This window comes from Myotis daubentonii, chromosome 3 (genome assembly GCF_963259705.1).
Source record: "Myotis daubentonii chromosome 3, mMyoDau2.1, whole genome shotgun sequence".
Lineage (NCBI taxonomy): Eukaryota > Metazoa > Chordata > Mammalia > Chiroptera > Vespertilionidae > Myotis > Myotis daubentonii.
The window spans coordinates 25410016-25428629 of NC_081842.1; the positions used below are offsets into that span (position 1 = coordinate 25410016).

An 18614-nucleotide genomic window follows, 5' to 3' on the forward strand; every position below is an offset into this window, starting at 1 on the left:
GGCTGGCTGATGCATAGTAACCATGTTTCCTTGCCAGGGTGAGGACAGTGAGGGTGCAGGGTCTGTATTTGGAGGGATGCAATGTGATCATCTGCCCTTCATACTTCCTTCTTTGCTTTAGTTGTTTATCATCTTTCCTACTACCTTGTAAACTCCCTGACAGAGACCACATATAATTTCTCAGTGCTTGTGGCATTGTTAATATTCAATAAAGATTGGCTGAAGAAAAGTTAGCATTTTGGGATTTTTTTGTATGATTTTAGAAGTGCCGTATTCTACCTTTGTCCTTTCTCATCTGTTCTGATTTATATGGGTCTCCTCCAGAGCTCTTCCACTTACCCTACCCTTGGATTTATTGTTTTTTAATCTCCCCCTTATAAATGCCACATGATTTATGGGAAAGGGTTGAGGCTTTGAAATTAAAAAGACCTGGGTTTAAGTTCTGAATTTGTAACTTCCTGTGATCTTGAACAAGGTCTGTAACCTCTTGGTGCCACCTTTCTCCTCCGAGAAGGAGAATGATAATGTGTCAGCTACCTGGCAGAGCTATGTTGAAAACTGATTGGACTGTACCCATAGAAAGGGCTCTATAAGTAGTAGGTGTTATTACTATTCTTATTTCCATTCTCTTTACTTTTTTACTACTTATCCTAACTACTACTTCCTTTTCCAATTAAAAAAAAACATTCATTTTTCACCCTGGATCTCTTATTAGCAGCCACTGGAATGTTGTGAGTTGCTGGGGAATGAAATACTATGAACTAGCAAAATTTCACTTCATTGGGAACCTTATATCACTTTGAGCAGTGATAAAAGCCCTAATAAGAATAACCACTGTTTGCCCCATTAAAATAATACAAAGACAAATGTGAGTTTTCAGGAAAAAATGTTCCTCGAATTATAAAGCAAAGAATTGGAAAAGGAAATGACATGTGAAGAATCTAAGAACATAGCGCATATTTAAATTTATGATTTTTTTATTCACTCTCTTGCTCTCTTCATTTATTACAACAGAGTCTAAAATTTTTCTCTCACAGCAGGATCATTATCCCTATTTGATATAAGGACTATTTCAATTGTATTTTTTTCTTGAAATGAATGAGTTTGCTGGAATAAACTATTCAGCTCAATATTTTTCATCTTTCTCTAATACAAATATATTTGATTTCTATAAATCTGAGTGAGGTCAGTCAGGAAATTACACATATTTGTTTTCCACAGGGTATCTGAGCTATTAAGTCATGTTACATTTGTTATAGATCATGTTTGCTACTTGGCAAGATCATTTGAATGACTAAGAACAATATTTTAGAACATGTAATACAAAGAAAACAACCAGAGAGGAGAATTGAAGCCAAATGTTCCTTATAAGAAATACTTTAAGTAAATAAAATATTGTGATTCAAACACACTTCTTCATATAAGATAGATAAAAATATCATTCAATATTATACTTACTATTCATTCTTATGGTTCATATATATATACAGATTTCTTTCACATAAGTACATATTCATATTACTTTTCATTCCTTCTAATGTAATATGTGTATATATTCCCCTTCTTTCTTCCAGCCTCAATTATGTGGATGTTGTCTTGGCTTTGTGCTATTTTAATTATTTTGGCTATTGCTGATATGGATGCAATAGCAAAGACCACGCCATATATCAAATTTACAAAGAAATCCGAGGGAAAAGAGATGCTGGAGGGTTTAAAGCCATCCAGTGGCCTACCTCCAGGAGAAGAAGAAACACCCTTCACAGAAGTGGCTGAAATGGCAGAACCAACCTCTGACCCCTTGGTCCAAGATTCTACCTTTGGCACTACCACTCTCTTCCCCTTTGAAAACTTCACTCTGGACACGGCCGATTTCTTTTTGAATTGCTGTGATTGTTGTTCATCTGCACCAGGGCAGAAAGGAGAACCCGGAGAGACTGGAAATCCAGGTATTTTAAAATATATGAAAAATATATCTCTCTCCTGTACATCCTTAGAGTTGAGAGGTGGATTGGAGGTGGAATTGCCCCAGGGGTTTTCTATGTTGTCATGAAAATGGCGATAGGCCTAGGTGTGACTTGTGACAAATGAAAATGGGTCCTGTGTAGCCCAAAGTGGTAGCCACTACTCTCCTGCATAGCTATTAAAAATATTAAAATTAAAATTAAGAAGGCAGGGTGGATGGGTGGGTGGGGAGTGATTAACAGGGAAACTTATGTGCATATATGCATAGCCCATGGACACAGACAATAGGGCGGTAAAGGCCTGGGAGGAGCAGGTGTGGGGTGGAGGAGATCAATGGAAAACAACAAAAGCAAAAACAAAAACAAAAACAAAGGGGACATCTGTAATACTTTCAACATTAAAGATAAATTTTAAAAAATTAAATAAGATTAAAATTCAGTTTCTCAGTCAGACTAGCCACATATGGCCAATGGTTAACCTGTTGGGCAGCACAGATACACATTTCCATCACTGTAGAAACTTCTATTGGGCAATGTTGGTTAGAGCAGAGATCAGGTCTACCAGCCCCAGCACAGGTGTGTAGCTCTTCAAGTTACACAGGCCCACTACCAGTACAATCTTTTCACTAATGCCGATGTAAAAAGGGAAAATGGAAATTCTGTTATCTCACAAGACGGTGTGCTGACTGATGGGATTTGGGAGTGCTATTTGTAGTTAGGATTACAAGTGGAATGCCTGTGAGGTGGAGAATAAAGCCAGGATTCAGCTTGCTTCTCATTGAAATTCTGAGTCAACACCAAATTCTTGCCTGGCGATTTTCTCCATTGAACGTCATGATTACATATTTCAAAATTTCAGATGTCTTCCATATATACATTATGAATACACTCTCAGTTTTATAGTACTGTATTTCAGCTTTTACATGTCATATAGCAGAGAACTCAAGGTAAAAATGAGATCAACATGCCAAGTGCAAATTCACTATTCCCTGAAAAAAATTACATATAAATATTTCTTGTATCTTGCTTGAAGAATTTAAAGTTATGAAATCGGGACTTACACATTCTCATTAAGCTTTTCATTCATTTCATCTGTTGTAGGAACCTTTTGGGAAATGTGCTCAATATTTACGTAGAGCTGAAATAAGAGGGTGAAGGAGCTGGGCTGTGGTCTGGGGCACTGAGTTCAGGGTTGCTAAAACATTATTGGAAACATAATGAGAATGAGAAAATTATATTTACCAGAATTTTTCTTAGTATCATATCTGGTTGGCATGCTGCGCGGGAGTGAAAACCCCCAAGGGCATGGCCAAGTAAACACAGCTGGCTGCTAAACAGTCTTCTACACTGTGGGTCTGTAACATCAAAGCTTGTGTTTTACCCAGGGGTGGATTTAGCTGCGTTGTTCTCAGAGCTCAGCCCCTCCTGTAAACACATATGACAAATATTCCAAAGGTGTGCCAAGTCATTAGTTTGCCCAGGATGCTCATGTGTCTTCGTCTGACTTGTTCTGCAAAGAGCAGAGAGCTTAGGAGCTCAGCATGTTGAGGCTATCATGAAATTACGTTGGGGAAACTTCATTACTTCTGTAAGTCTCAGTTTCCAAAATAGTAAAATGAGATAAAAATAATTCCAACTGCATAGTCATCAAGACAACTGAATGAGTTTATACCTATAAGGACTCTCAGTGTGGTGCCTAGAATAGAATAAGTGCTCAATAAGTTTACTTTTTCAGTTAGCTGATCGAGGAGTCTTTTTCTACCTCATGAAATAGTCTGAGCCTTATAGGTTCCTGTTTTTGAGATTACTACAGAGATGTTTATTTTGACTTTATCAATGTTTTAAAAGAACACAACTTTTTTTAAAAAAAGTTAAAAATCTAGTATCAGAGCATCATTAAATAAACTTGAATAAAGTTACTCAAATTCTAATTTGCTCATTGGGTCTTAGCTTATGCCATCTTCTTAGGCAGCGGTTCTCAACCTGTGGGTCGCAACCCCTTTGGCAGTCGAACGACCCTTTCACAGGGGTCGCCTAAGACCATCCTGCATATCAGATATTTACATTACGATTCATAACAGTAGCAACATTACAATTATGAAGTAGCAACGAAAATAATTGTATGGTTGGGTCACAACATGAGAAACTGTATTTAAAGGGCCAGAAGGTTGAGAACCACTGTAATCTTAGGGCTGTCTCCTCTGATTTTTTTATATCACTAACTACAGGTTAGCAATTTTTATTTATTTGTGTGGTTATTTGTTCAATGTTTATCTTTCATGGACTCTCAGCTCCATGAGGGTAGGGATTGCTGGAAAAATTTTAAAAGTTTTGTATGAATCTCTAAAAAATTTATAGTTGCCATGTAATATTATATTATGAAGTTTCAACAGTGAGTCAACATTTATACACCTTATGAATTCTAGTAACCACCTGTCATTGTACATAGTTATGATATTATTGACTCTTTTTTAGCTGTACATTACATCCTCCTAATTTACGTTATAACTGGAAGTTTGTGCATTTTAAGCTCCTTCCCTTTTGCCCATTTCTCCACCCACCCCCTCTGGTAACCATCAGTTTGTTCTAGGGACTCCTGTGCCGGGGTCCAACCCCAGCGGGTCCAGGGGTCCCCAAAGGTGTGGACGGAGTCGGCGAAGAAGGAATGACACGGAGACAGCATTCAGTTGATCAGCAGCCTAGCCAGGATCTCCAGCCCGGATCTCCAGCCAAGTTCTGGTCTGGATCTCCAGAGAGGTTCTGCTTCAGATCTCCAGCCAGGTTCAGTCATCAGGTTCTAGTCAGGTTCTCTTGCCATGTTCTATAGTCAGGTTCAGTCCAGGATCTATTGGCATGCTCTCGCCAGCGAAGTTCTTCTGTCTCTAGAGAACGTTCTGTGTAGGTTCTGTGCCTAGGCTCTGTCTCTCTTGGTCCTGTCTTCCAAGCCCTGTGTCCTTAGTTCTGTGTTCTGAGTTCTGTGTTCTGAGTCTTTCTGTCTTGTTACAACTGTATTTATACCAGTTGATTTAATCCTATCAATCTCTATTACAAAGGTTAGGGCGTTTCTTATCTCCATTCCAGGGAGAAAAGATTATGTAGTTTAAGCATGATTGTTCGTAGTTAAAGGGATTAATTACCCGCCTGGCACTTAGTTGAGGGGTTTTATTCCCTCCCTAACTTCAGGGGAAAATCCCTACCTGGGGATTCAACCTTTCTCGGAGAGGTGACTTTGGTTAAAACACAGCGCCAAGAAGGTGAGCAAACATATTAAGAACCTGATGCCATATATGCCAGGTCCCTTGAAACAGCAAGGATGGACCGGCTCCCGGCAAATTCCCCCTTTTTTATTTTTTAAAAGCAAGCATTAAAAAGAAAAACCTGAAACGCTCTCTTGTATCCATTTTAAGAGTAGGATTGGCGCTTTCTGCTATTACCTGAGTCCTGATCTATCACCCCAGGGAGAGCTTGCCAATCCTGCACTTTCCCGGGGTGGAAAGGCTGCAGTGGGGTTAAGGATAAGGCTCCTTGGGCCTACCTTCTCCCATGCCATTACATTTACCTTTCCTTCCTCAGAAAAGCATGGACGTATTTCTTGTATAAAATGTTCTGTCTGACTGGGAGTAACCTTAATTCCTCTGCTAACAAGCATATATGTTAAAAGATCAATACGGAGTCTTTTTTCTTTAGACTCAGTATGGCACATCTTCTTAATCTAAAGATCAATACAGAGTCTTCTTTCTTTGGACTCAGTATGGCACATCTTCTCAATCTAAGAATCAATACAGAGTCTTCTTTCTTTGGACTCAGTATGGCACATCTTCTCAATCTAAGTTCTGTACTATCCACCTTCTTACCCTACTTATCCTCTGTAGGGGGGTCTGTAGCACCCTGGTGGAGTCCTATCCGTCCCGAGTGTGGGGGTTCTCAATGGGGGGAGGGGGCTTACCTAGGGGAATCCTGTTCCAGGGGTTCCCAAAGGTGTGGACGGAGTCGGCGAAGACTATCCACCCTCTTCCTACGGTGGAGTCTGATCCGTCCCGAGTGTGGGGTTCTCAATGAGGGGGGGCTTACCTAAGGGAATCCTGTTCGGGCGCCAGATGCCGGGGTCCAACCCCAGCGGGTCCAGGGGTCCCCAAAGGTGTGGACGGAGTCGGCGAAGAAGGAATGACACGGAGACAGCATTCAGTTGATCAGCAGCCTAGCCAGGATCTCCAGCCCGGATCTCCAGCCAAGTTCTGGTCTGGATCTCCAGAGAGGTTCTGCTTCAGATCTCCAGCCAGGTTCAGTCATCAGGTTCTAGTCAGGTTCTCTTGCCATGTTCTATAGTCAGGTTCAGTCCAGGATCTATTGGCATGCTCTCGCCAGCGAAGTTCTTCTGTCTCTAGAGAACGTTCTGTGTAGGTTCTGTGCCTAGGCTCTGTCTCTCTTGGTCCTGTCTTCCAAGCCCTGTGTCCTTAGTTCTGTGTTCTGAGTTCTGTGTTCTGAGTCTTTCTGTCTTGTTACAACTGTATTTATACCAGTTGATTTAATCCTATCAATCTCTATTACAAAGGTTAGGGCGTTTCTTATCTCCATTCCAGGGAGAAAAGATTATGTAGTTTAAGCATGATTGTTCGTAGTTAAAGGGATTAATTACCCGCCTGGCACTTAGTTGAGGGGTTTTATTCCCTCCCTAACTTCAGGGGAAAATCCCTACCTGGGGATTCAACCTTTCTCGGAGAGGTGACTTTGGTTAAAACACAGCGCCAAGAAGGTGAGCAAACATATTAAGAACCTGATGCCATATATGCCAGGTCCCTTGAAACAGCAAGGATGGACCGGCTCCCGGCACTCCTGGAATGTTGATGGCTGATTTTTACCCCTAAGTGGGGTGCTTGGTTTATAGGAAGCCTCAGCAATAGTTCCTGAGTGAATGGGTAAGTGAGTGAGCCAGAAAACCAAAAGTGCTAGGTATTGTGGTTTTACTCAAAATCTGAAAGTGTGGTCCACGTGAGGTCAAGAGTCAGGTAATCGTTCTGTTCTTGTTGTTTGATAGAGCACTGACTGCTTCCCTGAATCATTAGATCTCTGCCGCAAATCAAGGGACAAGTACTAATGTGCTCAATTTATCTATTCAGGTAGTACAGAATTGTAAATGAGACACAAATATTGTCCTTAGGACTCTCTAATAATTATTCTCATCCAGATTTTGTCATTAGGACACTGATAGTCACTAGTATTAATATGAGGACTGATTCCACCCCCCCCCCGAACTAATGAATTTTGAAAGAGAATCCTTTTTAACCTTGATGGTTTTAAATTATCTTTTCCAGGTCCTAAGGGAAAGACTGGTGATATGGGGGCTCCAGGGTCACCAGGAATCATTGGACCCCAAGGTCCAAAAGGCCAGAAAGGAGAGAAGGGTAGGTAATTATATTGATTTCATGTCAAAACTCAAGGGATGTTCTGCATCATTTTTAGGACAACAATTACCTATGTAAATACCAGATTCTTGCAGGTGGGTCAAATTTGCTTAAGCATATTGTGAGTTATATTTGATACAAAAATGTCAACTTTATAAATAGCCAATTGAGAAATTTTTAACTTGCTTGGTAACATATCACACACACACACACACACACACACACACACACACACACAATTTTCTATCTCTCATTGGCCTCCCAGCTGACCCAGTGACAGGGCAGGGTCCTTCCCAATATATTCTCATGTGAACTCTTTCTCAGGATGCAAATTAATTTCATACTAGATAGAACTAACTGGAGCAGGCAATCCTATTGCCTTGAGGTGGCTAGCCTGCCTGCTAAGGTAACTATGACCTATCCTTTGGCTCACACTCAAATCGGGGGCAGTGTCAATGGTGGGAAGAGAACTGAATTCAAATGGAAGAAATCAACCACATAACAGTGACCTCATAACTTTACCTCATCTGAAAATTGAGGGGAATAGACTAGATATCTATTTATACCCTATTTACTTTCAAAATAGATTTGTAGTTAAGTGTGTTTCATAAATCTTTTCCAGCTCAGAAATTCTATAATTCCACAGATATCAGTAAAGAGGGCATCCTTCCTGGGAAATCCCTGGTTCTGTCAGTGCATCAGGTATTGAGGGAAGGTTACAGATTCACTGGGACATTTAGAAATTCCTCAGTGAACACCGCCAGCCTGTAGAAATACCATCTATCCATCAAGGTAAATGTTTTAGCCTCAGTGTCATATGTCAAAAGACCTAATATCATCTATACATCACCCTCCACATGGCTCAGGAACTGCCTAACTCATTTCTAGTAGAACGTTCAGTGAAGTAATTACTTAGAAAAGAGGCTAAGGTAAGAGGGAGCTGCTTCACACTTGTCAGTTAGGCGATTTTCATTCTCAGAAACATTTAATCCTTTTGTGGCTGAATTATGTCAGCAGAAAACCCTGTGAAATAAAGATGAGTTATGAACCTCCCCAGTGATTCATACATTTTGGAAGCTAGACTTCTGAAAGTAGAAGAAAAAAACAGGGAGGTATCATAAGATAAGGTTCTTAAGAATAAGCTTTGATGAAGGATCAAAAGTAGAAATTCATTCAGCCAGTATGTGGCTTGGCAACTCCACTTTCCTTTTACTTCCAGTCTAGACTCTTAGTTAAGGGCTAAAGTTGAAAAGAAATAAATAGCTTGAACGACTGCATTCTGGCTCATCACACCCTGATTGAGAAAAACCCAGTGTAAGCAGTTAGAATCCCTAAGTGAACTTGAGAACCAGAATCACTGTAATAAGGCTCAGTATATGAGTATTGACAAGAACTGGAAATAGAAGTGGCCCTTCACATGCATTCAGGGTTGCATTCTCTCCAAATGCAGACATATTTTCCTGATGGCCTAAGGGTTAATTTCCAAGCTATAAGCTTTATGTGGAATGGTAATAGAGGAGCTGGCTGCTTAGAAAGCTCTGCTGAATGGCTTATGGTAAGATTTCTGCAGTTGCCCTTGTGAAATTTTGGGGAATCTCCTCTCATGACTTTTAATTTGACTTGGGATTTTTTCCTGACAAAAATGAAACAACAAATGTTAGTTTTATATAAATAATGTGATTGATAAGTCAATGCCAACCACTGTAATATGCATTCATGTTCAACTCTGTACACATTTCTAAATTTTTTTGTACCTCAGTTTCTTCTGTGATAAAAGTGGTGACAGGAAAAACCAAGATGGCGGCATAGGTAAACACCGGAAATTGCTGCCTCCCACAACAACTTCAAAAATACAACTAAAAGACAAAACGGACATCATCCAAAACTACAGGAAGCTGGCTGAGTGGAAATTCTACAACTAGAAGGAAAGAGAAAAGCACACTGAGACTCAGAGGAGCTGCGGAAGTAAAGTACAGAGGTACGAAGGCTTGAGCACGCGCAGAAAGGGGCTGGCACCTGAGGACGCGGCTGTCTTTTTGAATCAGGAGGGAGCCACAAGCTCCTGACTGCTCTGAACTTCAGTTCCGGGAAGTCTCTGGGAACCTGGGACTCATACAGGGAGAAACTGGCAGCAGCAGAACTTGGAACTTGAGGGTAGCTCTCTCTCAGAGGTGCTTGCAGCGATTACCAGGACACTGAGACTCGGGGCCCCTTAGGGCAGGGCTGAGGATCAGCCATAGCTGCTTGCTCCACCCTGTTGATTTCCCGAGACCTTGCCCCACCCAAGCTGCGGCAGAAGCTTTTGCATATGAATGCTCTGGCCCAGGGGTCCTCAAACTTTTTAAACAGGGGGCCGGTTCACTGTCCCTCAGACTGTTGGAGGGCCGGATTATAGTTTTAAAAAAAAACTATGAACAAATTCCTATGCACACAGAGGCAGCAAAAACACCCGGCGGGCCAGATAAGTGTTTTCAGTGGGCTGCATTGAGGACCCCTGCCCTGGCCCTTTGCAATCTGAAAATTACCTAACAAATTGCAGCTGGGCCAGACAGACCCAGAACTTCCAAGAGAAGGCCCAAGGCCCCACAGCAGCTTGCATTGCTTCACAGCTGGGCCTCATCTGGGCACCTCCGAACCGCAAAAAAAGGAAGGGGAACCTGCAGATCTCTTTCGTAGCTCCTGCTGGGTAGCCTCAGGCAGAGGCTAAATTAGCACCTCCTTAGATCCAAGAGCCAATGTACCCAGTGGTCAGAGTGGGACCATCCAGATTACAACTCCTCAGATCCATAAGGGACATACTCAGGGGGCAGACTCAGTGAGCACCAAATCCCCACTGAAGCAAGTCTTGCTCCAGAAGGGTGTCTTCAGCACAGAAGTTCTCCCACTGCAGACACAGCTGATTCTCACAGCCAATTGGCCTGGAGGTCAATTCCTCCCAGTGATACCTACAACAATCAAGGCTTAACTACAACAAGACTACAACAAGACTGTGCACAAAGCCCACAAAGGGGTGCACCAAGAGTGTCCACCTCAGGTAATTGGGGAGGCTGAGCCACTGGGCCGTATAGGACACCTAGCACACAAAGCCACTATACCAACACAGGGAAGCATAAAAAAATGCGGAGACAAAGAAACAGGTCACAAATGATAGAAATGGAGGAAAGCAAATGACTGGATATAGAGGTCAAAACCACGGTTATAAGGTTTTTCAAGAATTTTCTGGAAACTGCCGATAAATTTAGTGAGAACCTGGAGGATAAGAAAAAAGACCAACTAGAAATTAAGCATACACTTACTGAAATAAAGAATAATATACAGAGATCCAACAGTAGACAAGAGGATCCCAAGAATCAAGTCAAAGACTTGAAATACGAAGAAACAAAAAATACCCAACTGGAAAAGCAAAAAGAAAAAAGAATCCAAAAAATATGAAGATAGTGTAAGGAGCCTCTGGGACAACTTCAAGCATACCAACATCCAAATTATAGGGATGCCAGAAGAAGAGAGAGAGCAAGATATTGAAAACCTATTTGAAGAAATAATGACAGAAAACTTCCCCTACCTGGTAAAAGAAATAGACTTACAAGTCCAGGAAGCACAGAGAACCCCAAACAAAAGGAATCCAAAGAGGACCACACCAAGACTCATCATAATTAAAATGCCAAGAGCAAAAGACAAAGAGAGAATCTTAAAAGCAACAAGAGAAAGACAGTCAGTTACCTACAAGGGAGTACCCATACGACTGTTAGCTGATTTCTCAACAGAAACTATGCAGGCCAGAAGAGAGTGGCAAGAAATATTCAAAGTGATGAATAGCAAGAACCTGCAACCAAGATTACTTTATCCAGTAAAGCTATCATTCAGAACTGAAGGTCAGATAAAGAGCTTCACAGATAAGAAAAAGCTAAAGGAGTTCACCACCACCAAATCAGCATTATATGAAATGCTGAAAGGTATCCTTTAAGAAGAGAAAGAAGAAGAAGAAGGTAAAGATACAAATTATGAACAACAAATACACATCTATCAACAAGTGAATCTAAAAATCAAGTGAATAGGTGCTTAAAGAATGTTTAGACTTAAGAAAACTATCGGGAGAACCAAGATGGCGGCATAGGTTAACGCCGGAGTTTGCTGCTTTGAACAACTACTTCAAAAGTGAAACCAAAAAACGGAAGGGACATCACCCAGAACCACAGGAACGCTGGCTGAGTGGAAGTCCTACAACTAGGAGGAAAGAGAAACGCACACGGACACTCAGAGGAGGCGCAGTGGTGAAGTCAAATTCTGAGGTGCGGAGTGCACGGAGCGGACTGGCGGCGGAGGGTGCGGTTGTTGTTTTCAATCGGGAGGGAGTCGCAGACTCTGAGCTCCAGATCCGGGCGAGTCTTTAGGGACCCAGACTCAAACGGGAGAAGCGGGACTGTCTGGCTTCGGTCAGAGCGAGTGCAGTTTTCTCTCCGAGCTTTGCAGCGGGTGCCGGGACTCAGAGAGGCAGAGCCCCTTGGGACAGGACTGAGAGCCGCCATAACTGCTCTCTCCGGCCCACCCTGTTGATCCTGTGCGACCCGCCCCGCCCAAGCCCTGCACAGAGGCATTTGCCGGATAGCCTCAGGCAAAGGCTAGATTAGCACCTCCCTAGAGGACAGAAGTTCTCTCACTGCTGACACAGCTGATTCTCATAGCCACTTGGCCTGGAGGTCAAACCCTCCCTGGAATTAGCTACAACAATCAAGATTTATCTATAAGACTGCGAACAAAGACCACTAGGGGGTGCACCAAGGAAGCATAACAAAATGCGGAGACAAAGAAACAGGACAAAATTGTCAATGGAAGAAATAGAGTTCAGAACCACACTTTTAAGGTCTCTCAAGAACTGTTTAGAAGCTGCCGATAAACTTAATGAGATCTACACGAAAACTAATAAGACCCTCGATCTTATATTGGGGAACCAACTAGAAATTAAGCACACACAGACTGAAATAACGAATATTATACAGACGCCCGACAGCAGACCAGAGGAGCGCAAGAATCAAGTCAATGATTTGAAATGCGAGGAAGCAAAAAACATCCAACCGGAAAAGCAAAATGAAAAAAGAATCCAAAAATGCGAGGATAGTGTAAGGAGCCTCTGGGAAAGCTTCAAGCGTACCAACATCAGAATTATAGGGGTGCCAGAAGATGAGAGAGAGCAAGATATTGAAAACCTATTTGAAGAAATAATGACAGAAAACTTCCCCCACCTGGTGAAAGAAATGGACTTACAGGTCCAAGAAGCTCGGAGAACCCCAAACAAAAGGAACCCAAAGAGGACCACACCAAGACACATCATAATTAAAATGCCAAGAGCAAAAGATAAAGAGAGAATCTTAAAAACAGCAAGAGAAAGAAACTCAGTTACCTACAAGGGAATACCCATACGACTGTCAGCTGATTTCTCAACAGAAACTTTGCAGGCCAGAAGGGAGTGGCAAGAAATATTCAAAGTGATGAATACCAAGAACCTACAACCAAGATTACTTTATCCAGCAAAGCTATCATTCAGAATTGAAGGTCAGATAAAGAGCTTCACAGATAAGGAAAAGCTAAAGGAGTTCATCACCACCAAACCAGGATTATATGAAATGCTGAAAGGTATCCTTTAAGAAGAGGAAGAGGAAGAAAAAGGTAAAGATACAAATTATGAACAACAAATATGCATCTATCAACAAGTGAATCTAAGAATCAAGTGAATAAATAATCTGATGAACAGAAAAAAAAATAAAATAAATAAAAATAAAAATCAAGTGAATAAAAAATCTGATGAACAGAGTAAAAAAAAAAAGTGATGACAAAAATATCTGTCCTGCAGTTTTTAAAGGGAGGTGCTATAAACTTTCTTAAATGAAAAGTGTCCCAATTGGTGAAATATGCTCTGTTGTATAAGCTCCCTGTCATATGAGAGGCTGTATTAATATCAAATAAAAACTAACATTTAATTTAAAAGACTAGATTAAATTATAAAATTATGTTAAGAGCTTGGACTATTACCTGGTGAAAAGTAGATGATCAGTAAGAATCAGCTGTCATTCTTACCATTATTGTTGCTATTCTCATTTATAATTAAAATAAGTCTAGTGTGGCAGCTCTAAGAGGACTGGGCTTCAGCCGGGCCCAGGATAAAAGTCAATTTTGTGGTAATATGGAAAATATCTAAAAACCCAGATCCAAACTTTTTTTGAAATACAAGTTACCATAGTTCTATAATTTGTCCAAAGAGTATATGAAAAATTTTCTGAACAAAATAAAAATTGGCTTTCCTTGATGCTCTTTGTCAAGGACACTATATTTTTTTCCTGGATGGTTTTTTTTTTTTAACCTATATATGTTATTGATTTCAGAGAGGAAGGGAGAGGGAGAGAGAGATAGAAACATCAATGATGAGAGAGAATCATTGATTTGCTGCCTCCTGCACACCCCCTATTGGGTATTGAGCCTGAAACTCAGGCATGTGCCCTGACAGAGAATCTAACTGTGACCTCCTGGTTCATAGGTCAATGTTCAACCATGAGCCATGCCTGGCTGGGATGAATGGGTTTTATTATAATGAATTGTAGCCAAATGAAGAATGTTGTGCTCTGTGTTCAATTCTTCATGGTATAATTTCTCAGGCATTGTGGGGAATATGAAGACTATAACATTTTTACTGTCATTCAAAATTCATAATAGGAAAGAAACACATACATCTGTAACAAAAGACTGCATGTTATGAGTTTTGTGAAAGATTTGAAGAGCTGTGGGAACACTGATGAAAAACTGAGTTCTGTTTAGAGAGATTGGCGCTATCCCCAAATCTGCTTTAAATGATTTACCATCAATTGGAATAAACTATTGCTAATGATGCTCAATAACCTTTTCCCATATTGTTTTACTTTATTTATTTAGCATTTTTATTGAGTTTATCTGGCTGGTATTGGTTAATATAATTATGTGGGTTTCAGTGTACAATTCTAAAATACATCATCTGTATGTTGTATTGTGTGTTCACTGCCTCAACCATATTGTTTTACTTTTGCACATTTTGGTAAAGGAAGCATCGAAATGTGAGATGGCTGTGAAATGGATGTTAGTTTTATTGTAACTAATATAATTGGAAGATAGTTAATCTTGGTATCATTTTAGGACTTAAGGGAGAACGTGGGGACCAGGGATCAAGTGGAGTTCCGGGATACCCAGGAAAACCTGGAGAGCCAGGTAGGGTGTAAATATTCCTGTTGTAGAGTATAAGCTATATCATGTGCGAAGTATAGTATTTGATTTTCTTCCTATTTGTATTCCAAGTTATGAGGAGGTAAGAGGGGAATATGAATTGCTATGCCTCTTCTAATAATTCAGTGTATTGGTATGTTGGAGTGTGAGTACTGAGCTAGGAATTTGGAGACTAGATAAAGGCATCTGAGCTCTTGTCCCTCTTCCTAGCTGTCTTTGGGGAAAGATTCTTGCATCTTTCTGGGTTTTAGTTTCTTTGCCTGAAAGGCTTGGATTTGGATGGAGAATATGGAGATGTAAGAGAATACTTGGATTGGGCCAAACTGCAAACTATAATGGAAAAAATGAGCAATAGTTTTACTACCCTTTATTATCTTAAGAGTAAAAAATAAATAAATAGAACTAGATACATGAGATCAAAATACAAGCTATTACTTTTCGGTAGCATGAACTCTTCCCCTTATGAGACAGGTGCTGATGTGAGTGGCTCCGTGCACGAGACTTCTCCCACAACCATTACTGAGGCAAGAGCCAGGTTTCCAGCCCGGCTGGCATGGCTCAGTAGTTGAGCATCAACCTATGAACCAGGAAGTCCCGGTTCTATTCCTGGTCAGGGCACCTGCCTAGGTTGCCGGCTCAATCCCCAGTGTGGGGTGTGGCAGGAGGCAGCCAATCAGTGATTCTATCTCATCATTGATGTTTCTATCTCTCCCTCTCCCTTATTCTCTGAAATCAATCTACACTAATAAAAGAGAAACATGGTAATTGGCGTACGACCGCTACCCTTTTCATTGGCTAATCAGCGAGATATGCAAATTAACTGTCAGCCAAGATGGCGGCCGGCAGCCAGGCACCTTGAAACTAACATGAGGCTTGGTTGCCTCAGTGACGGAGGAAACCAATGTTCCCCGCCTGCGGCTGCAGGCTTCTGAGCCTGCAGTTTCAAACATTTTAACAAATACCGCCAGACTTCAGCCAGCAGATTCGCAACATTGTATGCAAAGGCCAGAAACCTACTTTCAGCCGGAGGCCTAAGAGCTGGAGCCAAGCCTCAAGCTAAAGCTGGCCCAGAATAAAAAAAAAAAAGGAAAAAAGGAGCGTTTGGGAGTTCACTCACCCCCAGCCTGAAAACAGCCCTCAGCCCCTCACCCAGACTTGCCAGGCACCCCAGTGGGGACCCCCACACTGAAGGGTGTGTGACCAGCTGCAAACAGCCATCATCCCCTCACCCAGGCTGGCCAGGCACCCCAGTGGGGACCCCCACCCTGATCCAGGACACCCTTCAGGGCAAACGAGCTGGCCCCTACCCGTGCACCAGGCCTCTATTCTATATAGTAAAAGGGTAATATGCCTCCCAGCACCAGGATCAGCGGAGCCGCGAGGCCTCCTGGCACTGGGATCAGTGTGACGGGGCAGCGCCCAAATACCCTGATCGGCCCTGCTCTGTGTGTGACGGGGTAGAGCCATAACCTCCCCATCAGCCCTGCCCTGAGTGTGAGAGTGGCGGCGCCCCAACCCCCTGATTGGCCCTGCTCTGTGGGTGATAGAGGGTGGCGCCCCAACCCCCCCCCACCCCACGCGGGCCCTGCTCTGTGTGTGATGGGGTAGAGCCATAACCTCCCCATTGGCCCTGCCCTGAGTGTGACAGTGGCGGCGCCCCAATCCCCTGATTGGCCCTGCTCTGTGGGTGATAGAGGGCGGTGCCCCAACCCACTGATCCGCCCTGCTCTGTGTGTGACAGGGGATGGTGCCCCAACTCCCCTATCGGACCTACTCTGTGAGTGACAGGGGGGAGCTCCTCAACCCCCTGATGGGCCCTGCTCTGTGCGTGACAGGAGGGAGCTCCCCAACCCCCTGATGGGCCCTGCTCTGTGCGTGACAGGGTACGGAGCCCCAACCCCCGGATTGGCCCTGCTCTGTGTGTGACAGGGGGTCGCGCTGCAACCTCCCCATTGACCCTGCCTTGAGTGTGACAGGGGGCGGTGCCCCAACCCCCCAATCGGCCCTGCTCTGAGCCCGACCAGGGGCTGCACCTAGGGATTGGGCCTGCCCTCTGCCACCAGGGAGCAGGCCTAAGCCAGCAGGTCGTTATCTCCCGAGGGGTCCCAGACTGCGAGAGGGCCCAGGCCGGGCTAAGGGACCCCCCCTTCCCCCCGAGTGCACAAATTTTTGTGCACCGGGCCTCTAGTATATATATAAAAGAGCCAGGTTTCCAGTCCCAGGTAGTAGGATTTGTTTCTATTTTGTGAGCTCTGTGATAATAGCATATTGTTTATAGCATATGTGGTCCATAAACATTATTTTAATTTTTCATTTTAGGTGGACCTGGTCCTAAAGGGGCTAAAGGAGACACCGGACTGGTGGGAGTGAAAGGACAAAAAGGCTCCAAGGGGGACACGTCTGTCAATGCTACCAAAGGAGACAAAGGAGACCGAGGGGCTGTGGGCTCTCCAGGCTTGAATGGAGAGCCTGGGGCCAAGGGAGAGAAGGGGGACCGGGGGGAGAAGGGCTACTGTGGGAACTCTGGGGAGAGGGGAGGAAAGGGGGAAAAAGGTGAGGTGGGGCTGAAAGGAGAAAAAGGTAGCAAAGGCGATATTGGAATGGAAGGCAGAAGTGGCCCAGAGGGCCTACCTGGAGCCCGAGGTGACCCAGGGGCTAAAGGAGAAAAGGGAGCTGTTGGTCCTCCTGGTCTGGTGGGACCTGTGGGGCCCAAGGGTGAGCTTGGGAGCAAAGGGGTCCGAGGATCTATTGGGAAGAAGGGTTCTCGGGGCCTCAAAGGCTCCAAGGGGGAGATGACCAGAGTCCCACGGTCGGCTTTCAGTGCTGCTTTATCAAAGCCTTTCCCTCCTCCCAATGTCCCTATCAAATTTGACAAGGTTTTCTATAACGACCAAGGGAATTACAGCCCCGTCACCGGGAAATTTAACTGTAGCATTCCTGGGGCATATGTGTTTTCCTACCACGTCACGGTGAGTGGCCGGCCAGCTCGGATCAGCCTGGTAGCCTGGAATAAGAAGCAGTTCAAGTCCAGAGAAACGCTCTATGGTCATGAAATAGACCAGGCCTCTCTCCTCATCATCCTGAGGTTAAATGCAGGGGACCAAGTCTGGCTGGAAGTGTCCAAAGATTGGAATGGAGTGTATGTCAGCGCTGAGGATGACAGCATTTTCACTGGGTTTCTTTTGTACCCAGAGGAAATGCCTGGAATTTCACCATAAACTTGTGTCTGAACACGGTAGTTTGGAGTGAGTGAAATAAGTCAGGTAACAGAGAATAGCGCAATTGAAAAAAATAACTTTCCTTATTTTTTCATGACTATAAAAATAATACAGAAAAAATGATGTCACTTAGTGTCAACTGCTATTGCTATTTTAAGGCATCATGTTTTTAAAAAAATAATTATCTATCTGTATTTGAGAGCATATGTCTGTTAACTTAGTAGATAGTTTTTTCATTTGATTATAATGGCATTTCTCAAGCCATTTGAGTGATTAATGTTTGTATACAAAAATATAAATGAGATTTATAATTATTAACTTGTAAATATCTTCTATATCTCACATAAATGTGTGCAACTATTTTCTGTATGAATGCGAGGCAAATAGCTGATCTATCATGATGGGCAGGTACAACTCAAAAGTTTCCAATTCTGTTAGAAAGGTTGCCTTCCAACTAAATGGAACTCTTTTCCTATTAGATTAATTCTGGAAGAATACACAGAAAGAATGTTAATGACTAGCTAAAATATCTTTAAAATTAACCAGTGTGTAAAGATTTGCTCATAAAACACCTGTATTATATGGACTTATGCATTGGGTAAAAGGTAAAAAGAAAGTTAAAAAAGATATTGCTAAATTCCATAACAAAGACCAGCTATTCACCAAATTATTGTGTGCAGAAGAAGTGAATGTCCCCCAAAGACTCAAGAGCAAAAGTAGATCATTACTGAGCCCTTTCTTCACAGAAGAACATTCATTTTGGATCAATTCCTTGGATTCATCATCTC

The 18614-nt window shown here is 42.6% G+C and overlaps 1 protein-coding gene across 1 annotated transcript; it reads left to right on the plus strand.

Moving 5' to 3' along the window:
* Positions 1-1578: 1578 nt before the first annotated feature.
* Positions 1579-18115, plus strand: OTOL1 (otolin 1). Its single transcript, XM_059685968.1, has 4 exons — positions 1579-1946; positions 7274-7363; positions 14522-14593; positions 16928-18115. The coding sequence occupies exons 1-4, from the start codon at positions 1583-1585 to the stop codon at positions 17824-17826; spliced, it is 1425 nt and encodes a 474-aa protein (XP_059541951.1). The 5' UTR covers positions 1579-1582; the 3' UTR covers positions 17827-18115.
* Positions 18116-18614: the final 499 nt, after the last annotated feature.